Source organism: Simochromis diagramma, unplaced genomic scaffold (genome assembly GCF_900408965.1).
Source record: "Simochromis diagramma unplaced genomic scaffold, fSimDia1.1 OVJJ01000596.1, whole genome shotgun sequence".
NCBI classification, from domain to species: Eukaryota; Metazoa; Chordata; class Actinopteri; order Cichliformes; family Cichlidae; genus Simochromis; species Simochromis diagramma.
Window position 1 is genome coordinate 5,653,820 of NW_024387245.1, and position 27,226 is coordinate 5,681,045.

At 41.2% G+C, this 27,226-nt stretch overlaps 1 protein-coding gene across 5 annotated transcripts in view; it reads right to left on the reverse strand.

The window, feature by feature from the left end:
• LOC120713970 (netrin-G2) overlaps positions 1–27,226 on the reverse strand; it is a 77,027-nt gene that overhangs the window by 12,472 nt on the left and 37,329 nt on the right. The window contains exons 1-11 of one of the 5 annotated variants that reach the window (XM_039999941.1): positions 10,130–19,225; positions 9,319–9,957; positions 9,094–9,189; positions 8,903–9,004; positions 7,945–8,025; positions 6,290–7,840; positions 5,031–5,111; positions 4,750–4,845; positions 4,512–4,589; positions 1,873–1,965; positions 668–742 (exon numbers count right to left, since the gene is read on the reverse strand). In XM_039999941.1, coding sequence (XP_039855875.1) covers positions 668–742; positions 1,873–1,965; positions 4,512–4,589; positions 4,750–4,845; positions 5,031–5,111; positions 6,290–7,840; positions 7,945–8,025; positions 8,903–9,004; positions 9,094–9,189; positions 9,319–9,514 — 2,449 coding nt within the window. In that variant the 5' untranslated portion in view covers positions 9,515–9,957; positions 10,130–19,225. The other 4 variants (XM_039999942.1, XM_039999940.1, XM_039999943.1 and 1 more) reach the window with 4 other exon arrangements.

The following is a 27,226-nucleotide window of genomic DNA, read 5'->3' on the forward strand; positions in this document are numbered from 1 at the left end:
TAAATGCACATTAAAAAGTCGGAGTTTAGCTGTTTAATCAGCCGTCACATTATTATTTTATTATTGTTTGGTTGATGATGCCAGCTGAAATATTAATGAGCTGGTTTAAAGGAAGCCAGCGAGAGGATCACAGTAAAGTGCCTCTCTCAGCACTGAGGGAACCATGCTAGCAGTGGGAGGAAGAACTGCCTAATTAAATATAAATGGCCAATTACTCCACAGACTAGAGAGGCAATGGGACATTGTTCCACAAATGAACGTTATGAGTCAAGATGCTGCTTTATAGGTATTTATCAATTGTGAACCGTTAACATTAAACGACAGTTATATTGCAAGACTGAGAGGAAACAACCTGCATCAGAGAAGCTTCAAGATTGGTGGAATAATGGTGCATTTAAATCCAAATTCTTACCTTGATCATGCACATAAACACAACCACGAAGGAGATGCATAGAGAAAGAATGAGTGAAATGAAAACAAAAAACCCAGACAAAATACAAAGGAGGGAATTCTTCCACAGCTTTTCTACTTGAAAAGCATCATCAACAGTTTAGTGAAATGACAAAGAAACACTTTACAATTCACTGACCCAAAATCCACAGGATTTAATTAAGCTCAGATTTTTCTGTCTTGTTCTTCAGACCTTGTGTTTGTGTTGGTCTCTTACCTTTGAAATCATCGTATATGATCCCAAACAACTGTTTGGCCTGGGGCTCTCCTGAGATCAAAAGTTTCAGCAGCCCTTGAGGGATGAAGCAATCTCTCTTCAGAAGTCAGCTCCAGATCATTCACTGTGCTATAGCCATCTACAGCACCATAGCTTCACACAGCAGGAGCTAGTATACCCTAAAGGTCAGTGTCAGTACTATAGAGGTGCTTATTGGAGGAGGTGGCAGGGATTCCCACTAGATCCTACCTTAAAAGAGGGGATTGCTTTGTTCTATAAAGCTGACAATATCTTTAACTAGTGCAGTGTTTCTTCACTGGTCAGACAGCAGATTTTACAAGCATTTATATGCAGTAAAGAAAGTACAGGTATGCCACACTTGGCTTCAGCTTGGTATAGCTGACTTTTACATGTAATTTTGTTGCATAAGTACAATGCAAAATGTAAAATCTTGTGGAATTGGTCCAACATAAATGCAATTGACTGGATACACTGACTGGATATATTCAGTATATATCAAGCATATTTCTTTATTGTTTAATAACTTGAAATTAAAAAAACTTTCATTTTAGGTAATCATCTTTTAGTTCTTCTTTTAAAAGCATAGTTTTAGCTTTTAAGATTAATATCTGGTCCTGAAACACTGCCAATTAATTATAAACAAATGTGCACAACAGTTACACAATAAATGATCATATTCAAATTCGCAGAGGCTAAAGACAAGCCACTAATCCCACCACAGTGCTGTAGTGAGACTGTGGTGAGACTTTGGTGGTCCAAAGTAAAGAAAGGACAAGGGCGATTTCATACACATTAATATAGAAATTTTAACAGATAACTGGGTAAACTTATGGTAAATATTGTATTAACAAATTTAAAGCTATGCAGAAAATTGGTGACAACCCTGTTTCAGTTACTAGAGGCAGAGAATAAAATCCACAACATTGCGACATATTTAGCAAATCTTGTGTCCAGACAGGGACCGAATGAAACATTGCACATAATTTTATTTTCATATGTAGATAATGAAATCTGTTAGGGAGCTCAAATGAATAAAGTCATTACATTTCACGGGGTATCTTCCGTGCTGGCTTTTTATAACGTTTTTATAAATTCAGGACATTGTCCCCTGTTAATCTCATCACGATAAATTTGTCTGACCAGAGATGAATCACTGAGTGATTATTTCACATTTAAAATCCCACCTCGCCTTTTCCCTTTTTGCTTCTCCTCTTCTCTGTCTTCATCCTCCTCACGACCGACTACTTCCCATTCTGCTTTTTCAATGCCATGGTGCGCTACAAATGAGCAACAACTCAGAAATCAATCTATATTGATGCTGCACAGATTATCTCAGGTTTTTGTAAAGAAACAGAGAGACTACAAAAATCAAAAAAAGATTTGTGGAAAAAGCCTTTGCTAATGCAGATTCCATTCATGCATTCTAATGTAATACGATATGTGTTCTTTCTGCATTATAATGTGTTGATCAGACAGAACACGATGGTGTTTAAAATGTGGGAAAAACACAGAAACAGCACTTTCTTTTTTTCAGGAGCATCTTCAGTGTGAAATTCATCTTCCTTTTCTACTCTGCCCATTTATTTCTGTGCCATCCTTTATGCTATTTGCTTTTTCTGTCCAGCCCTTCTGCATCATTCATTGTCTTAGATAAAAAAAAATGATTAAAAAATGGCTCTGCTTTTGCTAACAGACTTAAATTTAGCCTTATGGTTCATGTTGACAGACAGGCCATCATGTAGCTGAAGACATATATTTAGTTATTTTTTCCAGTTTTCATTTTTCACCTTAGGCTGCCAAGGTTAAGTGATGGTGAAAGTTTCTTCTACTGCCTGCATCACAAGTAATATACTCTTTCTAGCTCGTGTAAGTCAACTGAACGTCAAAAGGGCTACATATTAACAAAATGTCTTTTCAAATTTTATTTCGCTATGCTCCTTCTCTTGACCGTGGTAAAATTAAATTTTTGTTTTTGATCATGAGTCTCACATACATGTCCCTCAAATTTATGGGAGAGTGAAACGCCACAGTCATCAATGACACATCAAGAAAAAATGAGCTACAATTCATGATGAAATTCCTAGCACAACACATAGCATAGATAGCTTTCCTTTCAGCTGTTGTTCATGTGAGGCTGGAGGCTTTGTGGTCACAAGTCTCATGTACATGTTTACTGTTCAAAAATGTAAAGCAACACTTTTTAACCAGAGTGTAGACTCAGCTAATTAAACTTCTGGGATATTGATCTGGTGAGTTAAGTAGCAGAGGGGGTTGTTAATCAGCTTCAGCTGTTTTGGTTATAATAAAATTAACAACAAGTTCACTAGAGGGGAAACCCAGAGACAACCCAGCAACACAGAAATGGTTTACAGGTGGAGATATTGACATATTTTCCCTCCTTATCTTTTCTGTCTGTTTTTTCATTAGTTTTGCATTTGACTAGGTCAGTGTCACTACTGGTAGCACGAGGCGATAACTGGACCCGACAAAAGTTGCACAGGTTTGCTGTCTCCCAGAACAGTCTGAGGAGCATTCAGGAGATTCCTTGAAGGGGGGGGGGGGCATGACTCTAGCAGATAAGGGCCTAGCTATAAGGCCCTTAAACCATCAGTAAGACTAGTATCTACGCCTTTATGCAATGACTACCAGGATGAGCATTGCCGGTGCCCTACAATATGACCTCCATCAGGCCTTGGTGAAGATGTCAGAAACAGACGTCATGAGGGTGTCCGACATCATCTAGTGGACCCTGTTCTCACTGGCACAGTGGAGTCTGACAGGGATTTGCCACAGAATTGCAGATTTGGCAATTCCACCGCTAGCGCCCCGTCCCTTTTACGGATAAGAGTAGGTTCACCCTGAGCACATGTGGAAAAACATGAAATGGTCTGGAGAAGCTGTGGAGAACGTTATACTCTGTAACATTGTTCAGCATGAGCGATTTGGGGAGGGATATCCATGGAGTGACGCACAGACCTATACAGGACGGGCAATGGCACTCTGACTGCCAATCCTTCTCAGAGCCTACACTATCGCAGTGGGTCCTGGATTCCTCCTGGTGCACAACAATGCCCGACATAGAATGCAGACAGTTCCTAGAGGAGGAAGGAATTGATACCACTGACTGACCCCCACGTTCACCTGATCTAAATCCAATAGAACATCTCTGGGACATTATGTTATGTATCTGACGTCAGGGTGTCTTTGAATTCAGCCCAGTCCAGTCCTTATCAGTATAGATATCCAGAATGATTTTTTCCCATTGACGTCTCACATGTTTTCAGTGTTCCCTTAACTTTTTGTGCAGTGCACGTCACACATGTGGTTGACAGTCATATCAAAACCAAAAAAGGGATAAGAAAATAGCTCTTTCCTCAACTAAAAAAAATACTAATTGAACAATGTCGATCTCTGTTCCTTTACTTGGTCCTACTGCAGTTTCTGTCATTTCAGTTAATATAACACTGCCATTAGTTTGAATTTCGATACATTTCTTCTGTTTAAAGTAGCCCAATTTTTAATACTTGTCAAGTGATATTGTTAGCTTGTAAGAAAAGTTTTCTGCTGTATGTTTTATTATATAACTAACAAACTGACCACCATCAAATACCTTTTCCTTCTCTATGACTTTCTTCCCTCATGCCCGAGGTTGTTAATGTCATGTGCCCATGACTCTCATGAACATGTCCGGCAGACTTGTGGTGGTCTGAAACAGCCATTGTCACTTTTAATAACTAAAACTTGGAAACATTAAAGTTTATCCATTGCATATTTCACTCACTAGCTACCCAAACACATCTACCACTATATCTAAATTATATACCTTGCCTGGGTGTATGCTCCTCGCCATGCTCAGATGAGGTTCTGTGGCCATGTGTGTGTCCCTCAGAGCTGTGCGAGACTGGCAAAATAATTGTTATCAACATTAGAAGCAAACATTTCTACAATTTCCAATATGCAGTAGCAGATTAGCTAAGGTTTCTTTATAGAGAAAGACTGTTAGTACAGGTGTACTACACAAGGAACTATAACTGCAGTAAAACAATCCCAGTCACAGATACCTCTTCTTTCTGTATGCCTCTCTTCCTCCCTTCCATGTCCATGTGTTGTTATGTGGCCATGGGCCTCATGCACATGTCCATGAGACTCGTGGTGGTCTGAAACAGCAGTTGTTATTAACGCAAACACTTTAACAACTAAAGCTTGGGAACATTCGTCTCACATCTGAGACCCCATTTCTCTCTTTTGACATTAAAAAAAAATGTAATTAAAGTTTATCTACTGCGTATTTCCATCACATGGGTGATCACTACCACTACCCCTATATCTAAAAAAGATATACCTTGTCTGTCTGTATGTTCCACCTCTCCATGCTCAGATGAAGCTTTGTGGCCATACATGTGTCCCCCAGAGTTGTGTGAGTCTGACAAAATAATTGCCATCGGTATTAGACAAAAACATTTCTGCTGTTTTCAGTATTCAGGTGGAATTTTCTTCTAAGGGTTGCTATGCTTTATTTATGGAGAAAGATCATCTGACAGTACAGGTGTACAATAATATACACTCACCAGCCACTTCATTAGTTACACCCATTGAGTTGTTTGTTAATAATGGAAATATCTGATCAGCCAATCACATGGTAGCAACTCTATGTATTTAAACACATAGACATGATCAAAATGACCTGCTGAAATTCAAACCAAGCGTCAGAATGTGAAAGAAAGGCAATTTAAGTGACAGTTATGTTTGTTGATGCCTGAGTATTTCAGAAACTGCTGGGATTTTGTCACACAATCATCTCTGGATTTTATGGAGAGAATCCAGAGAATGGTTCCAAAGAAAGCCAAACGATCCAGAGAGCAACAGTTCTCTGGCCTAAAATACATTGTTGGTGAGATCAGAGGAGAATGGCCAGACTGCCCTGGGCTAATAGGAACAGCATTAACTCAAATAACCACTTGTTAAAACCAAGGAAAGCAGAAAAGCTTTGAAAGCTTGAAACTGGTTGGCTTCAACAGTAGAAGACCACACAGCAATCAACTGTTGCAAGCTGAAAACAAGAAACTGAGGCTTGATTTTACAAGGGCCCACCAAAACTAGCCAACAGAAGTTTGGAAAAATGTTGCCTGGTCTAATGAGTCTTGATTTCTGCTGCAACGTTCAAATGACAGAAACATGAAACCATGCATCCATCCTTCTTAACCAATGGTTCAGGCTGTTCAACCTAATGGTATAGTGGATATTTTCTTGGCACACCTAGGGCTCCAACAGTTCCAAATGAGTACCATCCATGGACTTGACTATAGTGTAACTATCTTCTGATGGCTGCCTCCAGAAGGAAAACAGTGTCAAGAAGCTCAAATTATCTCTATCTGGTTTGATAGATAGATATTTTTGGTTGTGACAACACTGCACTGAAATGGCTTCCAAGCTATCACGTCAATAAGAACTAACATCTCTGAGCACTTGGAAAAATTAATATAGTTCTGATAGCAAAATGGAGTTCAATCCAATACTTGCAATGTATACCTAACAAAGTGTCCAATGAGTGTACATTAAACTATTAAATACACTGCTAATCATACCTAATATATCGGATACCTTTTCTTTCTGTATGTCCCCTTTCCTCCCTTCCATGTCTATGTTCAGATGAGGTTGTTATTCTGTGGCCATGAGTTTCATGCACATGTCCCTCAGGCTTGTTGTGTCCATGTTCAGATGCTCTATGGCCATGAGCTTCTTCTACATGTCCCCCATGCTCATGTCCATCATGGTTATGATGTCCATGTTCAGTTGTTGGTTTGTGGCCAATAGCTTCTACTAAATGTCCCCCACGCACATGGCCCTCAGGCTTGTGGTGTCCATGTTCAGTTGTAGGTTTGTGGTCATGAGCTTCTACTACATGTCCAACATGCACATGTCTCTCAGGCTTGTGGTCTCCATGTTCAGATGCACTATGGCCATGAGCTTGTTCTACATGTCCCCCATGCACATGTCCCTCAGGCTTGTGATGTCCATGTTCAGATGCACTATGGCCATGAGCTTCTTCTACATGTCCACCATGCACATGCCCCTCAGGCTTGTGATGTCCATGTTCAGATGCACTATGGCCATGAGCTTCTTCTGCATGTCCACCATGCACATGTCCCTCAGGCTTGTGATGCCCATGTTCAGATGCTCTATGGCCATGAGCTTCTTCTACATGTCCACCATGCACATGTCCCTCAGGCTTGTGGTCTCCATGTTCAGATGCTCTATGGCCATGAGCTTCTTCTACATGTCCTCCATGCACATGTCCCTCAGGCTTGTGATGTCCATGTTCAGATGCACTATGGCCATGAGCTTCTTCTACATGTCCCCCATGCACATGTCCCTCAGGCTTGTGGTGTCCATGTTCAGATGCAGATCTTTGTCCATGTGCTTCTTCTGCATGTCCACCATGCACATGTCCCTCAGGCTTGTGGTCTCCATGTTCAGATGCTCTATGGCCGTGAGCTTCTTCTACATGTCCACCATGCACATGTCCCTCAGGTTTGTGGTCTCCATGTTCAGATGCTCTATGCCCATGAGCTTCTTCTACATGTCCACCATGCACATGTCCCTCAGGCTTGTGGTCTCCATGTTCAGATGCTCTATGGCCATGAGATTCTTCTACATGTCCACCATGCACATGTCCCTCAGGTTTGTGGTCTCCATGTTCAGATGCTCTATGCCCATGAGCTTCTTCTACATGTCCTCCATGCACATGTCCCTCAGGCTTGTGATGTCCATGTTCAGATGCTCTATGGCCATGAGTCTCATCTACATGTCCACCATGCACATGTCCCTCAGGCTTGTGATGTCCATGTTCAGATGCAGATCTTTGTCCATGTGCTTCTTCTGCATGTCCACCATGCACATGTCCCTCAGGCTTGTGATGTCCATGTTCAGATGCTCTATGGCCATGAGCTTCTTCTACATGTCCACCATGCACATGTCCCTCAGGCTTGTGATGTCCATGTTCAGATGCAGATCTTTGGCCATGTGCTTCTTCTGCATGTCCACCATGCACATGTCCATCAGGCTTGCGATGTCCATGTTCAGATGTTGATCTGTGGCCATGGGCTTCTTCTACATGTCCTCCATGCACATGTCCATCAGGGTTGTGGGAGGCTTAAACACCACAACAATTAATAGTAGCTGGGAATTTCAAGTCGGGGGAACAGTCTAGCCATTGTTTAACAAAAATATAATGCAGAAGATTATTCATATGGTACCTGTAATTTCAGCTGTTCTGTGCTCAGATGGTATATTGTGGCTCTGGGCCTCATGTATGTGTTCCTCAGACTTGTGTTGGCCTGACAAAACACATTTATATAATCAGGAAACATTTCTGTTGTTTTTTTTCTAATATTCAGATAATATATTATATCTGAATATACGTTGGTATAATGTATATAATATGTATAATAAATTCATATTAAATTCAGGAGAATAGCTATCTTAACCTAATTGCTGTGAATCCAGCTGCTGAAACATCAAATTGAAATTATTGTTCTGAATATGATCCTCCCAGTTCCAAATGCCAGTCCTTTCAGCTTTGCTTCCTGCATGTTCCCACTAAATATACTGTAAAGTGGATACACCTCCTTCCCATGCAAGTGTTCCTCATGATGGTGGGAAACTGAAATGCCAATTCAGTTTGTTTTGTATTTTTTTTATGCTGTTATATTTAAAATTTAGCACTATATCTTAAATGAACCAATACACAATCTAACTGCTGAGACATTAAATTCAAATTATTTTTCTTAATACAGTCCTTCCAGGTCCCAATTTTTAGGAGGTTTTTGAGTTTTAAAAAGAAACTTGTTACTACTGTGTATTAAACTGAGAGACTTTCAGCTTTGCTTCCCACATGCTCCTCCTCCCCATGTCCATGTGATGTTTTATGACCATGAGTCCCACATTGGAGCTCAACATACTAACGGGAACTGGCAACCCACAATTGCCTTGAACAGAAGAAAAAAGCAAGTTGCCATATTTATTCTGAAGGAGACTTTAAAAGTCACCTTCAGAACAGCTTCGGTTCTGATCGGGCTATTGAGTTTGATTTCAGAATAATAAAAACTATAATAAATAAATACCAATACTGCTACTAGTACTAAAATTAAGCTAAAATGTTATATTAAATCTAAAAGAAAAACTGCTACTACTAGATTTCAACAATACCTTTACCTTCAGGTTTTCTTTCCATATGCTCCTGCTGTCTGTGCTCAGATGAGGTTGTTGTTGTGTGACCGTGGGCCCCATGTACATGCCCCTCCAATGTGTGGGGGTCTGACACAACACAGTCATTATTGTTAACAAGTTGTATTTCTTCTGTGTGCTGTGTTTCGCGTGACACTACAACATAAAAGATAAAGTACCTGTTGTTTCAGGATGTATTACATTATTCTCCTCGTGTCTCCATCCGTGCACATGCGAGGTTGTTCTGTGGCCATGAGTCTCGTGCGTGTGTTCTCCTGACACAATTTTCAGTCAGAACCAGAAAAAAATCTCATTGGGCAAACATTAATTTCTTCTGCTTTATTTATTAATAAAGCCCATGTTAAATCTATAAAGACTTTGTCTCCACTATGCTCTAAAAATACCTTTACTTTCACTCTCCTCCTCCTTTCTTTCCACCCCATGCTCAGATGAGGTTGTTGGTTTGCGGCTGTGAATCTCGTGTACGTGTTCCACAAAATTGTGGGGAGCTGAAACACCACAATTGTCACTGACATAACAAGCCAAAACTGAGACACATTTCCATGTCTGGCTTCTGTAGTAAATAAACCATGTTTTCATTTATCACCTGCATATTTCCTTACTCGCCTATGCCCTCTGCTATATAATTCTACAGTGCATTTGTTTAGCATGAGCAGGAAGAGTGCATTTGTATACCTTTCCCTTCAACTTTTCTTTCTTCATGCCCGTCGCCATGCTCAGGTGAGGTTGTTGTTTTGTGGCCGTGAGTCTCACGTGTGTGCCCGTCAAACATGTGGGAAACTGTCACAAGACAGTCATGAATGTGTGTTTAAAAATAAAAATGCATCTCTGCGGTTTTGCGTCAGGACACTACAAGTTTACTACAGTTAGCTACAGAGTTGCCATTACAGTGCATATAGAACTGTCACCTTTCCGTTCTTCTCCTCGTTCTCGATGCACCACCTCATGTGATTTTTCACCGTGCTCAGATGAGGCTGTTGTTTTGTGGCCGTGAGTGCCGTGTTCCTCAAATGTGTGGGAAACTGTCATACCACAACTTTTATTCACAAAACGTCCCTCAAAAGCCTCTATAACATGTTAGTATTTAACTGTAAAAGTTGCTTAAAAGAAGCTAAAAGTCTTCTGTTTATGATCTCCAAATCGGATTGTGAACACTATGACATCATTTGGACCACTGTGCACAAAACGCAGTACCTTTGCTTTCTGCATGCTTCTCTTCCCCGTGCTGAGATTGGGTTGTGGATGCGTGTCCGTGAGTTTCCTGTACGAGCTCCTCAGACTTGTGAGAGACTGAAACACCACATATTTTTATCAACTTAACGGGAAGATGTGTAACACATGGCGAACACTACTACTGTTATACACTTTAACTACAGCTCTGGTTGTCATGTATGTGTCCCTAAGACTGATGGTGGTCTGAAACGCAACAGCTGTGATTGAAATAATGAGGAGAATTTATGATAAATACTCTGTCGTTTCCAATGTATTAGGGGACCTAGGGATTGCCAAGTTTCATTTAAGTCTACAGCACATCTGCACAACAAGTAAAGTAAGGTACATGAATCTACATATGCTGTAGATTTTCGTACTTCCACCACTAGATACCTGTCTCTTTGGATTTTCTTTCTTCTTCCTCATCTTCCTCCTCCCTTCCTGCTCCGTGTTCAGACGAGGAAGTAGTTTTGTGGCCACGAATCTCATGTGAATGTTTTTCAGACTCGTGGGAGACTTAACACATCACAACCACGATTAACATAAGAAACAAAAATTTAAATACAGTTCTACTGTTTACAGTTTTTGTTTTTTGCTTTAAGTTACAAAGTGCAATCTACTTACCATGCACACCACTAACTACACTGAGCTACTAACTACAGTCGCTACACTTCATACACAAGGGATACCTTTTCTTTCAGTTTCTCCTCCTGAATGCTCCTCCGTTTTCTCCCCGTGCTCAAACAAAGATGTAGCTTTGTGGCCATGAGTCTCATGCAGCTGTTCCTCTGACTTGTGGGTTTCTGACATAATCCAAAATATTCATTTGCAGAAAAAGCAACAATGCAAGATGTAGTTATTAATTTGATCTATTCCAAATTATCAAATTAACATACATAAAGAGTCCCATCTTGATTCAGCCTGTTTCTCTGTTGCCTTTTAAAAGATGAAAGAACTAAAAGAAGAAATGAAGGCATCTGATTGCCCTCATTTAATTCCACCTGATGAATTTAAAAGTAATCTTCTGGATTTGGTTGGTTGGATTACCGGTTGGGTTACAGATTATATAAAAGGAAATATAGCTTTCTGGTCTGGAAAGTGAAGCCAACACAAGCATGGTGTCAAAACGTCAAGCTATCGACCACAAGAAAAATCTTCAAAACGGGACACAAATAAATAGAGTGACGTCTTCCTAACTATGTCCATCTTTTGTACTGTCCCAGTGTAAAATCAGCCTGAGTTAGTTTTCATTTACTTTTCCAATGGGATTAAGTCCACAGGACCTAATAAAAATACAGTCTTATCTTATCAATCTGTGAAACCTAATCTATATTTCACTTTTGAGAAATCCAACAAAGCTACCTAAATGTTCATTTTAACGACTTTCTTTTATAATTTAAATATAACTACCACACACAAGGTTTTTGTCTGGTTGACCTTTATCAGGTATATAGTTAATGTTCATACTTTCACTAACACACACACACACACACAAACACACACACACATCCTCCTGAAACGTTTCAATCATCCAGTCAGAACTTAAAGTGTGATTAGCACATTTCACATTTATGTGCCATTAATCAGAATATTATTTAAAAAAAAACCCAAAGCATTAGACTGAAGCTAACCATAAATAACATCTATCCAACCCTTTTCTCGCCTGCACAGAAAATATCACCAAAATAGCCTATACTCATTAGAAACAACACCATGGCAAAGATCTTTCACCAATTTACACAGTTTTTTCCCACATATTCAAATATATAAACCGATGAAGACAAAATACAAACATCAAGTAGTACAAATGACTTACCAACTTGTTCATAAAGTGACTTCCTACCGAGTTTTAATTAACATGTTGCAGAAGTTTTCCGCCAATGCACCTGCCGTCTATGCTGGTGCGCAGGTATTTTTTAGCTGACTGAAAGAGTTTCACACAATAATCGTCAGAAACCTCCCTACAACACTTTTTATTGAATCAGCCTTCTATATTAAATCAAATGCAACCTAAATCTAAACATAATGTAACAAACATGTTCAATTAAATTCAGTTTTATTTATAAAACTCGAAAGTACATTACAGTATTTGAATTCTTTGAGCAAATTTAAGCTAGCGCTAGTTAATCTGTTTAATTGCATAATGCATTTGGGTTTAAATTGTGTTTCTTTTTAAGCCTAAAACCAAATAAATGTGCTGGAGCCAACATTTTGGATAAGCTTAATGACAGCCTGTCAGCGAGAAGCGACATTTAGATATATTTCTGCTTCAGTTAAGAATCATGAGCTGTCACATTTCTATCACAAAACCGAACACTCAAAGAAATCGAGTAATCTACTCCACTTAGTTAAAGAAATACCCGTCTTTTCAAATGTTCTTTCTGTTTCCTCCTCCTCTTCCTCCCTTTTCTGCCCATGCTCAGAGGACGTTGTTGTTTTGTGTCTCATGGAAAGACTTGTGGGAGACTGGCACGCCGCAAACACGGTTACCTCACAGGATGCCCATTCTTGTTAAGCTATTTTACAGGCACCTATCCTCGACAACCTGAACAATAAGAGCTTTATAATTAGGCTGATACTGCAGTGGGTAAAGATTTCTGATATCGTCTGCCTGCTTTCCCCTCTTCCTCCGAGACCTTGTTTTCCTCTTCTCTGCCTTTCTCTCTGTCAGATAGCGGATTGGCCCATCAGGGGCCTCAGCCCTGGGCTTGGGAAAAAGCTGTGAGAGTCAGAGAGGCTTGAGAAACTCCTTCATCACTACATTTTCACTCTGGGTGTGAAAGAAATGACATGCACTTCCTTTTATCTGAATGTCATGAAATGTTCTGACTGCTTTTGCACTCGTTCACTTTGTTCCCTCGCATAATGGAGGAAGATGATCCACCTCTGCTCTTGTTGTCTTTTTATCATATTAAACTAGAACTATGAATATTCATGAGACGCTATGGATATCGGAGCAAATTCTTCTTATGGGTGGATTTCCTCGGTTTTTAGATTTAACGTGCTCTCTGTTGCCACAGTCACACAAAACATCTCAAATCAATACCAGAGACACATTCCACTTTTGCTGCATTTATAATTGTCACTCGCTCCTGCTTTTCCTTTTTCGAGCATTTTCCTTTGTATATTCCACTTTCCCAGAGGGCTTTATGCCATACCCAGAATCCTTTGCTTCATGTTTTTAGGGCTAGAGAAGAGAGATGTAAAACTAGTTCAGTTTGTGGATCAAACCTCCTCCAGCTTACACCTTTTCTGTTAACTGCACCACAGAGCGGCACAGTTCAATAAATTAAATTTTTTTTTAAAAATCCACCACAGAGATGGTTAAAAATACAGATAGCCAATCCCATAATGTGACCACACCGTGCACGTCATTGAGGGACTAATGATCACTAGACCGCTAGAGAATACATTTCTCCTGCATGCCTCCATCTGTGTTACCCCCCTTGAGGTGTTTTTCAGGCAAGCAATGTACGTCTCCAGTTGTTCTTGCCCAGAGAGAGGGGCATCCTGCAAGCGTCCCCCGCTCCCCTGCGGAGCATCCCCCTTCAGGCAATCTCCCACCCACATCGCTCCTCCTCTTCATCCCTCCCTCTCCCAGAGCCTCCAGGGAGACGGGACGCCAGCAGCTGTTCTCAGAGCACCCGGGACCGTTTCACACAACTGGCACTGCGCCATCATTACATCTCATCATAGTAACTCCTGCCTACCTCTACTCATGTCCTACTCTGGCCCCACATCTGTCACAGCTGTGTGAGTGAGTGAGAGAGAGCGCACACACCGGCTGATGAACTCTCTTGTGGGAAAGCAGGATTCTGAATCACAGTTGTTTCAACTGGCTGATGTAGCACAGCGGTGAGCATAAACGCATTTAATCTCAGTAACCCGCGCTGCCTTGGGGGGGTAGGAGTGATCCGAACCATTCTTGGCATTAATCTCAATCAGCTCAGCTCGAACCATCTGACAGGAGACGCTGGCAGCCGGAGCCTTCGGTGTTCCCCCTTTGCTCCTCGCTGACTGAAAGAAGGGCATGTGTAAGAGTCAGTTGGGCTTCGTAAACCATGACAGTGATGGAGCTCTTCATTTGCTTCCTCACCGGCAGGTTGACGCTGTGCCAAAACCAGCAGAAAATGACCCCAAACGACACAGGATCGTTTTCATCTCGGCACTACGCACAATGCTTCCGGCAGTCTTTTTAAAGAAAAATGTGCTGCAGTGAGTTCACATAAATTTGGGCTCAGTCTCTGATCCTCTGATGCTCTGCGCTTCTCTCTGTGACTTTAAATGATGCAAAGACGATGTCGGCCGAACTAATCCAACTTTCTGTTTCTTTCTGTAGCTTCTCACACACTCATTCACCCATATTAAGTGGATTTCACTCTCAGCACCTAAACTGAGCAAGGCTTCAGACATATGATATAATGGTGAGCGTAAAAGTGATGGTAGCTTGTGTATAAAAGCATGTTAGGCCTGAAAATTGCCCATTTTAAAAGACTTTGACACCCTGTAAACCCCATCACGCTGGCTGTAAAACGATCTCATTCTAAATGAGATTACTCTCATTTCTGTGGGCCTCCATTCTACTCTGTATCTACTGCTATCTATGTCTTACTGTGCCTTAGCTCTGAGCATTTATCCCCAGTTTTAACACAAGCTCGTGTGATGGTGTGTCAGCAGATGGACATCGGGCTCCTCTGTGATCTTTTGTCGGTGGTGGCGATGATGTTGATCGACCGCTGAGCCATGTGCAGAGTTCTTCAGGACTAGATGCGACAGATGCGAGTGTTCGGGGATTGTTTCTGAAGGCGTAAACTCCTCTGGTGTCAGGGGAACTCTGCGCTGCTCTGGCAGAGAGGATGGTGATGGAGGGTGAACCTTTGTTGTAATATGAAGTGTGTCAGATTCTCCCGTGGGTATCAGTAGAGGCTTAGGCGCAGCGCTGGTGGGTAACACATTGTGTGTTAGCGAGGCTGAGCTCTCTGTAACTCGGGTTTCTGCTGGTGGAGCTCTGCTGTCTGTTGCATCAGTTGCATGAGGACGGAGAATGTAAATGCAATGAGGAATGTGCAGGCTATGGCATTAGCATAAGAGATGCTGCCTCAGATTGTTTATCCAAAGAAAGCCTAGCGCTCCCCCCCTTTTTTTCCCTTCAAATGAGCACATATACGCGCACACACACTCACACACAAGTATGCGCACGTTCACACACGAACGGAAGTGAGAACCCGCAATGAAAGTGCGATTTCACACTGCTGAGACAGGCTAAACTCAAAAAGCTGTTCCACAAACCCTTTCTGTGCTGGAAATTGTGTCCTTTCTGGAAAACGCTGTGACTGCTAAAAGGTGTGACTATTGTTAATGCGGTTGTAAAATGAAATCACACAGTGTTTGTCAAAGTGTATTACGCCGTTTTCTTTGCACTTACATGGATGTGTCCGTATGTGTTTGCACACACTCAGCTTTGTCGTCAGACAAAAACAATGACAAATAATGGCAACGCTTATCTCTCACCTTCAAAACAGCTACAAATCAGTTGCTGGATCACTATAAATGTAACACAGCTGCACAGAGGTGCACCAGATTGCCACATAATCTAATTATAAGAAACTGCATTGAAACCGCGGAAATGTCCGGGCTGATCGTCATGCTATTTTCCACTTAAGTGAATCATCAGTAAGCAGTTAATGAGAGAGAATAACTGAGTTGTAATACTAGCTGCGCGGTTCCTCTACACTTCACTTTATTGCATCGTTAATATATTTATTTTGCAGTTGGTTTATTTATAATAATTTAATTAAGACATATATTGTGTATGTTTCCATTGAGCCATCCATCCATCCATTCATTTTCTCCGCTTATCCAGTTCAGGGTCATGTGGGGGGTGGGTGGGGATTGAACCGGGAAAGGAATGGAGAAGAGGAATCTGGTAGGTTTTAAACTCGGGCTAGCAGTGGATTTTGAGTATGAGGGTTTTGAAAACTCTGAATAAGATGTAAAGGAAGGCATTTTAACCATCGCACTCATAGCTATCAATCCTAATATCACTCTACTGCAATCGAAACTAAACTACATTAAGTGAGTCTCACACTATGGCGCCTACCTTCACTTGTATTGAAATAATGGGGGGTTTAGAGAGCTGAAATGTGATTTTCCGACCCCAGAAACAGAGCTGTGGAATGTAATAGACTCTGTATATACAGAAAAAGGGTTAAAAAATAAAAAAATAAGTCTTTGTATCATTTCCAGCCATGCAACAGTGCCACCACTCTCACACATAATGCATTGGCAGTCTAAGCTGATTCATTTTTAAATCCCTTAATATGTGCCTGTCTGTCTGCGCAAATGGACTCACTAACTGTCCCATGACACACTCTTCCATGCACACACCTCGCCTCAGCGCGCGTGCTGAAGCGAGCATGTAGTGTCTGCTGGCGCGCACTGGCATTTTTATGCATTTGCATGTAATGAGATCATTTGTCACTTCAATTAATGTAGCCCGGGAAAAAAGTATAACAATAATTTTTAATGCCACCTGTCAGTCTTAGCATTCTCATCATTTATTACCGGAGTGTTAAACATTGATTTAGAGTCACACTAATGAATACATTGGGATTCATAGGCGGTTAACATTTTGCCCGAACACCTGACGGTGGCAGAGCGCATGGATGTTATTAATATGTCACATGATTTTCCAGACATGATCCAATCTCTCCGAGACCAAGGCCAAGTTCAATCTTTTCAAAAAATGCAAGTAATTCAGGAGAGTAATGCATCATCAGTGTGTGTGTGCACACATGGTCATCTGCATGTGCGTTTTCAGCATGTGACAGGTTATGCTTGTATGGCTCTTTTTCAGCCCAGAGGATCTGGTTTTGGATAAACGATGAAGTCATGGGTCACGAGGGGTCATGCGTCTGGATAGGTAGATGTACGACAGGGTTTGGGGATTTTGGTTTCTCCCACCAGCCCTCCCCACTCACCAAACACCCATCTGTCCAGCTGACCAATAGGCAACGGGCTCATTGGATCAGAGCCTCTTGCCAATGCATCGCTAATCCTTATCTGAGCATGCTCACTGACTTAACTGGGGCAGAGGCACGACAAAGGCTGTGACTACTATAACATCCTGTCCAAGCATAAGCTGCTGTAATGTTTTTTAAAAGGTACATCTGCTCGGGAAGCACAGAACACATTAAAAATACAACTTATCATTGTTTGATTTTACATCAAAATCAATGAATAACTAAGCCTGGATTTTCATTTTTATATTCCTGGAAACGGTAATAGTATTGAAAATATTGTTTATATAACCGGCTTTTTATGTGGATATAAAAAAAATCAAGCATTATAAGTGGGAAAAAGTTAAAGCATGTATTGTTACTTCTAACCTGGAGGTTTTAAAAAGGTTCTTAAGATACACTTAAATAAGATAAATGAAATAACAGTTTATGCTGTATTATTCAAGACTAATGGTGTTATTTGATCTAGATATTAAAGTCAGGACCTTCAGTTACATGATATGATAAAACCTGTGTGTGTGTGTGTGTGTGTGTGTGTGTGTGTGTGTGTGTGTGTGTGTGTGTGTGTGTGTGTGTGTATCAGTGTGCGCATGTACAAACAGTAGTGGCGAACACTCTGTGAGAATGGAACCTAAGACCTGAGATCCCTGGGAGGTGAAGGAGGGGATGAAGATGATTTATGGGTTTTACTGAACTGCACCATATGCTCGCCATAAATCTAAACACACCTGCTCACAAACACACATTCACATGCACTTACACACACGTACACACACACAGATAACAGAGGTTTGCTCACATTGGGGTCAGATTCAAGCCAAATACATTTCTCTAAAGCTGAGATTAAAAATAGGCAAGAATACAATTCTACAATAGGATGATCTTTCACGTTGGTCTACCAGAAGTGTAACAGAGCAGTGTTGTATATTTTTTAATATTGCTGCATATTGTACATTTATATCTGGTATGTACAGATAGAAGTCAAGCAGAAACAACTTTTATGTATTAAAACTTGAGCCACTCCTTAGTTCTTGATATTCGGAACTTTTTCAGGATTGTTTTGCATGGTGAATCACAAGCTGAAAGTATTTTTTTGCATTCATAATTCCATCATTATTGACAAGATCTTCAACACCTCTGACTTCACCGCAGCCCCAAACCATGACACAGCCTCCACCGTGTATTACATCACATTTTATGTTCTTGCAACAGGCTGCTACAAACAAAGTCCGTAAAACAACACACTGATAACACTGGTTCAATCTTTCAGTCCAGTGTTTTTTTTTTCATTGCAAAACATTTCTCCATCTGTTAATTCAGTATTTTGGGTTTTGTCTGATTAATGAAAGAAAAAGAATGAAGTAAATGATAATAAAAGAAGCTGTAGGTTGAGGCCCCATTGGGAATGCATTGTATTGCTTTATTTTAGCATTATGAGTACATTTAAAAGTCTACGTGAGATATTCTGTAAAGTTTGTGTCCTTCAAACAGGACTTTAAAAGGCTCTCTGAGGGTTGTAGTCCTGTTTATGTAATGTTAAAGCTCCTGTCAGGCTCACCTAAATCAAAGCAAATGAGTGGGTTCTTTGAGTTCCTGTCGTCAGCCAAACAACAAAACTGCTGCGCTGTTCAAAACATGCTCTTAATGGATTTCCTTAAGACCAAAAAAAACTATCACGGCTCCTCCCACTTTCTAAGTGCTTTCCTGGTACAATATGAGAGGTCTGCTGCTTACCAAAATAGCAGGATTTAATTTAGTATGAAAGCAAGCCGCGCTTTACAGGCCACTTTACCGTACAGTATATTGAGGCGGCTGACCGAAATGTTCACATCTATCCCGGACTGCTCAAAAATCATTCAATCTGAATGACTAAACTCTGAATGACCTTGATGACCTTGCTCTCAAGATAAGACAACCAGCTTTTAACATTACCATTAGAGGCAGGCCGAGCATTAACACCACAGAGGCACGTTGCTCATCAGAACTGCTTTTGCATCATATTGAGGACATACTGAAAAAGTATAAAGCATCAACTTTCAATCTACCTATTCCTAATCTACTTTGTCGCACCTTCCTGAAGGCCTCCAAGTGGTTTGTGGGTAACAGCGGGAGACCGTTCAGCTTCAGAGATGGTTGTGGTTGTTTCCACGTCGCCCTCGGGCCCGCCCTCACCTTCAGTTTCACCCTTAGTTTCAACTCCAGCTTTCACCTCTGTCCCGTCATCAGCTTTGGGAGCGGTAAACGTCCTAGATGAAGTTCCTGTTGTGGCTATTTGGCAACAACAAGTACAGATCTCCATTAATAAACAGAAGCTAAATGTGTGGGTAGGCTGAAACTGGAAAACTGAACCCGTAATCATCCCATTAGCTAGAATCATTATTTTCTTTGATAAATAACACCAATTTTTTTCTTTTCATTCTCTAAATAACCACACAGTTGTGTCTAACTGTCAGAGGAGACCATTTAAAAAAGAAGGCTTCTGCAGTGCAGTCCAATTGCTCAGTCTATCCATGCATCAGCCTTTACTGTTGGGCCATGTGGAGAAAAGCCCAGTGCTGTCAGGGTTGATGTTGCCACTTTGCCGATCGTTTCTGTCTAACAGCTCGGAGGCTGCGAGTCTCTCCACAGAGAGAATCCCTAATCAAATTCCCTTTTATTCCTGCCTCCCCACGCTCCTCACCCGGAATCACACTGCATTACAACACACTAACATATGCCCACATCCTTCTCTCCCTTTTCGTTCTCTCTCTCCCTCGCTCAGCTCCCTTTTCTGCTCCATCCACCCGCCGTTCTCTCACTCAGCCCTCTCTCCTCGCCCCTTTTCTTCAATCCATCAACAGAACTGTCTTTAGTCTAAATAAAAAAAACAGCAGAACTGTGGAAGAAATCCTCCTGTGCAGGTTAGTGTGATGTGTTGGGATGAAAGGACATGGGCGACAGAGAGGCCTATTAATAATGAAGCACGCGGGGCCTGAGCTGCAGCAAGTGAGGTGAGGCGATGCAGAGGGGGGGGGAGAGGAATGACTGAGTCGAGAGCCAGCTGAACATCACAAAGAGAGAGAGCAGGGTGGGGTTTAGGAGATCCAGATGGCGAGGTGTGGGGTTAAAATAATGCAACAAAAAGGGGACAGAGACGAGACAGGGAGAGAAGCAGAGTGGAATAGCACTTCTTCTGCTTCGCTTTGCATTATTACTTACTAGAACCAGAGGGGGAACCAGCAATTGTACCTGAAAGAGAATAAGAAAAGGGAAGAGGATATGAGATGAGAGCTTGTTTATTTATGCATTCAGTTTGCCTAAAGACTTGACTCTGCCTCATTCATCAGACTCAGGTGGCAGAAAGAGCTAAAGAGCTGCTCTGCAAAAATAAAGGCTTGTTTTGGACTACCTCTCAAAGTCCTGAAGTAATTACTGAACCCGCCTCCTCCATTCTTCCTAATTTTATCTTGCTGCTCTCTCTCTAATCCCCATATTCACGGGCGCTCATCATATATGGATGCTTTAAGAGAGCGCTACCACTTTGCTACACTCGCATCAAAACTTTTGCCTCTCTTGCATATTTTTTTTTCCCCGAGATTGTACTAACAGTTAGCCTAGCCCGAGCATGCATAATGCAATCTGTAGAGGCTCTTTCGTGAGCCGTGGCCGTTTTGTGTAGCATTTCGACGGAGCGAGCTGCAAACATTTGAATTTTTAAAATTCCACTAATGGGATTCAGTTTTAAAAAAAAAGAAAAAATGGGCGATGGGCTCGGGAGTTGCGTCGGTACCATTAGAACTGGGTCGGAAATGTCAGGCGGATTTAAAACAAAAGGCTAACAATAGAGCCATTCTCTGCAGTGTGTTTGTGTGTGTGTGAGTGCACAAGTACAGGTGTGCAGTTGCGGGTTTCTGTGTGCATCTCTCGTGCTCCTAAGTGTCTCAGTGTCTGTTTGGAAGGAGAAAGGCTAGGGAGGGGCTGCCCTAGATTATTATTTTATCATATCTAGCTACTGTAGCTGGCTATACTCTGAGAGGATTTCCTCCCCACACACTCCCACGTCATGACGCGGCTCTGATGTGCTCTCTGCACAGAGGTGACAACAACTCAGCCTCTTCACCCTTTTCTTTCTTTTCCAGCCTGCTTTCATGCAGGACGTCAGAGTGATAGAAAACCTCTTTCATAAGTCGGCAACGATGGAGGCCACGGTTCAGATTGCTTCCGCAAAAAGTAGTCTTACAGTTGTGCAGCTCTATTATAATAAAGAAGGCTGATAGGTGTTATTAAAAAGAGTCAGTGATGTTATTTCTTTTTTTTTTTTTGCCTGTCCCATTTGGTTCTTTAGCCGTCAGAATTGTTGTCTGAAGACCAACAAGGATACCCAATGGATTTATTTTGCCAAATGGATCATCATGGCATTGCCGTATTGGTCCATTTGATCGACCTTTGTTTTTATTATTTATTTTATTTTATTTTCAGTTGTTACAGACGGGGACAGACATGAGTGAGGGATAGGAAAGGGAGAAAGAAAGAGGAAGGAAAAGAAAAACAGAAGGGGAGAGGGACAGTGAGAAAGGGGAAAAAATCAGTGATGTTATTTCTAACTTACACGTGTTGGGGGTTCCGTTGGGTGCCGGCAGGTAGGAACCTGCTTTCCAGGACTTGGCTTTGAAGCCCTTCTTGCAGCGCTGGCAGTCCTGGCCTGTGGTGTTGTGTTCACACTGGCACTGGAGGTTCCCGCCATCCTCATCTGGCAGGCACTGGGAGGCGTGGAGGTTACACTTACACCTTAAACAGAAATAGAACGGACGCCCGTAAGACAAAATGTTCATGCGATGTGTGAGAGCTGACTGTGTATAAAGCTGCGGGAATAAGCTGTAATCACACCCAGGTTACAGTTACAGTGTTAATCATACTCTGTATTAAAGGAACATTTTTCATGTTCACCAAAGTGCAGCTGTGGACTGCTGAGTTCCCTGTGCACAGACACGCCGCACACTTCTTGTTCTTGTGTTTAATTCTTTAGCGAATACTCTAAATCAGCGGTCTCCAACCCCCGGGCCTCGGACCGGTACCGGTCCGTGAGTCGTTTGGTACCGGGCCGTGAGAGTTGAGGCTCAGGTGTAAAATGTATAGTTTTCAGGGTTTTTATCGGTTTTCAGCGTTATTTTGTTATCGTTTTTAACTCGGTTTTCCTGGGTCTTTTCACGTGTGTTATGAATAAATCTTCTTTTTTTTCGGTACCGGTACTGGTTTTATTTTGTAGTATTTATCCGCGACACCTTAAAGGCCGGTCCGGGAAAATATTGCCGGGCATAAACCGGTCCATGGCGCAAAAAAGGTTGGAGACCGCTGCTCTAAATTACAGCATGCACGTCACAAAGAGTCAACTAAGTGTGGCCTCGCCGGCGCACTTGTACCAAGCAAACGAGACGAGCAGAATCATAGTTAAAAAATCGCGATGCCCTTGAGACTTGTCACTGTGATAGGTTTATTACTTAACTCTGTTTTTGCTCTCAAATGTATTCAGTGCTTTCTCAGAAAGTACTGGCAGAACTTCAGCGCCCATTTCTATTTTGATGTTTGCTGGTAAAGTTTGTACAGTTGCCAGTCCATCTGATTCTGTTTTTTTGTATTTTACTGGCAGCTGTACTCACACTGACAGTCTAAAGTGACAGCAATGAATTAAACTGCTTAAAAAAAAACCTTGCCGGGTAACAAAAGTCCCAACTGAGTCAAAAACACTTAATTCATCAGTTTGTCAGATGATAGAAAATAAATCAGCAGCTATTTTGATAATCTTCTCAGAACATTATTTCAATTTTTTTGGCTGCAAGAAGTCATAGGTGAGGTTTTTCTTTTAATCACATATAATATTAAACTAAATATATTTGGCTTGTGGGGGAACTTAAAAAGGCCGATCTGTACTCCTGGAAATTTTATTAGCCCTTTGTCACACATTGTACAATATTTAGTACTACCACTTTACAGGACATCTGAGCATTAATATGATTATAATAGCCAGTAGTATAATAGTATATGAAATAGAGAAGTAACTGACAGTAGAACACATGAGATATGAGTAATAAGTACTCATATGATTTTTATTTATTTATTTGACTCATGATTTTTTTTTCACATTTAAACATATCAATGAACAGTGATCGTAGTAGTATTTTTAATATGTTGGTAACAATGGGATAATCTGCCAGCACATCAGTGCAATAGCTGGACTAACTAACTAATCCCTCTTTAAAAATTTTGTGATTACTCTCAGTATAAAAGTATCAGACGTCTCAGTCACACTAACAGGATAAGCACTAAAACAGACAGAAGAAAATAATATGAAAATGATAACAAAACAAAATAGCAGTGACTGTGTATGTTGGAACAGGGTAAAGGTCCTTTACCATAATAATAACATGAAATCAAATAGAAACTGGTAGCGTTTAGCAGCCCTCAGTCATCAGAACTTTTACTGAACTTTACAAGGGTCTTCAGGTAGCAAACACACAAATCACAACAACAAACATAACATTTTTTACTGTATTGTCTTGAAACAAGGGAGCCCTGTATGGAACATAATGCCTGAAGGTATTTCAGTATTAATTACCGGTGATATAGTGTTAGAGCACACCTAGGTAAAATACAGATCACCTCAGTTTGGTCTATTAAGGACCCCCGTACACCACACCTGATATCTGCACAAAACCGCTGCCAGGCAATTTAAAAAAAATGAACAAACAAAGAAAAAAGCAGTGGGACTGTACTGCTATTTAAATGAATTCCAGTACAGAGTGATGCATCACTGATAGTAATCTGATATGCAGCAGTAGTCTGTAGCCAGTAGTCTGACATGGATCACTGGTGCATATCAAACTACTGGTGAGACCTAGGAGAATGTTAGTACGGCATCTATGTGGATTTATTTTATTGTTACTAATATTTTCATTGGGAATTTGAACATAATTTACAATTTTAATGTTATTTAGAAGTTATTTGGAGTGTGTGGATCTTCACTTCATGACATCATTCGTGTTAGTAATGGCCCTCTATATTAGACTGCTAGTAGCCAATGACGTTTGTAAAATGAACATATAGTACCCCCTTTTAATTTAAATAATGCACTCATGAAATTATTTAATCAAAAGTATGTTACCATATTTTTAATATCTTTCAAAACATATTGTAAAGATATTACTACGCTGCAATCATTACACAAATTATTATTGCCAATATTAATATGTAACTATAGTAACAGTGGAATCAGCTGATTAGTTTAATCATAAATTAATTAAAATCAAAAACAATGACTGAATTCAGTTTAATTCAATGTTATTTGCAACAACATTTGTTTACAATACTAGAAAGGAAAACCCAACAACAAGACAACTCCCTATGAGCAAGCACTTTGTGACAGTGGGAAGGAAAAACTCCCTTTAACAGGAAGAAACCTCAGACTCAGGGAAGAGCAGCCATCTGCCACAGCCGAAGTCAAACTGGGAGCTGGTTCCATAAAACACAGCTAAAGAACTACAAGCAAGCCTGCAGTCCGAGAGTGGCGTACTCTATTTGAGTGATATGGTACTATGAGATCTGCATAGTGTAATTTTATCAGCTTATTTATTTGTGAGTCAAAGTATATGTTAATGTTGTTTTTCCCTTCTCAACCCCCCCCAACTAAGTCTGGACTTTAAAGAGAAAATAAATCAGAGTACACTGAAGGTGCCACAACTGTTGATAATCTATTTATCCACTTGCTTTCTGACACCGTCATTTCTGAGCAAATTATTGTTTGCAATTAGTGCCGGTGAAATTCAAGCATCTGAGCGTAGGTGCTTCTGTGGTTGTGTGTGTGTTTGTGTGTGCACCTTTGGGCAATTGACCTCAGCAGAGGACAGGGCCCAGGTGGGCTGATCCAGAGGCTGAAGTTCTGCCAAAAAAAGGAAATGAGGATCTTAAGGACACTCGGCAGCTACGACTTTAAATTACAGCCTTTTCCAGATGAGCGACTGGACTCCAATCTAGTTTGTTCCACTGGAGTGAACACCTATCCGTCTGCATCAAATATTCAAAGAATGGCCTCTGTATTCTGACGAGATGACTACTTCAATCTTCCTTTTGCATCCATTTTTTCTTTTTGGGGGTGGGGGGGACTTTCAAAAATATGACAGGGACAGAATTATGATGACTAAAACTTAAAACGGAAAGAAATCGAGACAGTTGATCTGCACCATGAGTCTTACACAGAGTCGCGCAGATTACCTCAGTTTCTCTCCGATCACTGGAGGAGTTGACAGGATGTGCCACAGAGAATCCATCCACCAACAAGGCCTTGTTTACTGCCTGCTTCCTGAAGGACACGAGCTGTCCACTTAGCAAAGACGGAAATTGAACATCTCTTTTTCATGGAGAGAACGGTGCGTGCGCGAGAGCGAACGTGTTTCAAATGAGACGAGTGTGTGCGTGCGCGTTTGTGTGTGTGTTTCTGCTTCGCGTGATGCATTTGTCTGCGAGCGTCGATGACAGACAACAGATCAGAGAAGCTGAGGCGCGGTGACTAATGCCGGCACTGAGTGACTGACAGCGCCGAACATATCACTACTTCTCATCTCCTGTATCTTCAGTGATAAATCTCATCTGTCTCATCTTGAAAATGTAAGCGGGCTGAGTCCAAAACCTAGAAGCTGGAGATTAAACACAATGCTGAGGAAGAGTGAGCGGTTTCTAGGTATGCTGCTGTGCATTTTCAGGCTCACGGGCCTCATGCCATCAGAAATGGCCTTCTTTCTGTCACTTAGCTGGAGAGCACAAAAACCTGCATGTGTGTTTGTGTGGGTCTGTGTTTCGAGTTGTGAAATATCACTTGCTTTCTCATCTTAACAAAATTCTCTGTTAATTAACTTGCGTTCAGGAAGCCTCAGAGTCTCACAGGCTGAAACTTTTTCTCGGACGCTTCATCTCCTTGACCTCCTTTTCTGACTCCTTCCACACAGGACAACCCAGGAAGACTCGGAGTACATCTAGCCTTGCACTCTTTCCGCATGAATGATGTTGACACTCTTAACTTTTCAAGTGCAGTGTTCCTGTAGCTCTCTCTGTCTCTCTTTCGGATGACAGCTTGCACTGGGATTTTTCCCGATCCCTGTCTCCAGTCCCCCCGCACACAAATAATACATGGGCACAATCATATGTTAATGTGCAAGATGTCTGCCTTCGCTGCAAAGTCATCAAAGTGGGAGAATCAGCTCTGAGCTGAAGGAAGTTAAGATGGGACAGCTGGATCCATCACAACAGTCTATTTGCTTGGAGTGGGAGAGACAGGGGAGATGAAATTAGAGAAGGTGAGCGGAGGAGGAGAGTGGGAAGGGCAAGAGAAAGCAGGGTAATAAGAGTGTCTAGGAACAGGGGAAAAATAAAGAATGCAAATGAATTCCGGTCTATACAAGAAACCATTGATTTAATTAGCTGCTATGATATCTAAGGATATTTTTGCCTTAAAGGTAGTCTTGGTTTCTTTGATGCTTATGTGATCCCTTGCATGTTTGTTCTTCTCTCACACACATGCATGGACACGAGTGACATAATGCATATTTCTGCCAATAATTTTACACAACTCTGCTGACCTACATGAGGCCATAATGCACCAGTTAGGCAGCAGTGTGCAGAAAGTAGACGACTGCTTACTAATGAACATGAACAAACACAGACTTTTTTTTAGACTTCTCTTGTGTTTGGTGAGAATACAGGATATAAACAAAATTGGTGTTATGTTAAGTGAAGTTCACTGACCGCTGCAGGATGTTAACACACCGTGAGCAGAAAATGTATTTCCCAACAAACCATGGGCTGTGTGACACTGTTTTTAGTTAAGAAAATGCTTGATGAACTAGCTGTGACTTCTTCTGCACCACCTGAAGTGCACGATGTACTAGCTTTCCAAATTCCTGCAAATTGGTGCTTTACAGTTTGAATTGTTAGTGACAAACTCATCCAATTTATATACATTAAGCTCTGCAGTATAAAATAATTACAGCAGAGTTTAAGCTTTTGATTCATATGTGTCCACTTATTTGTCCAG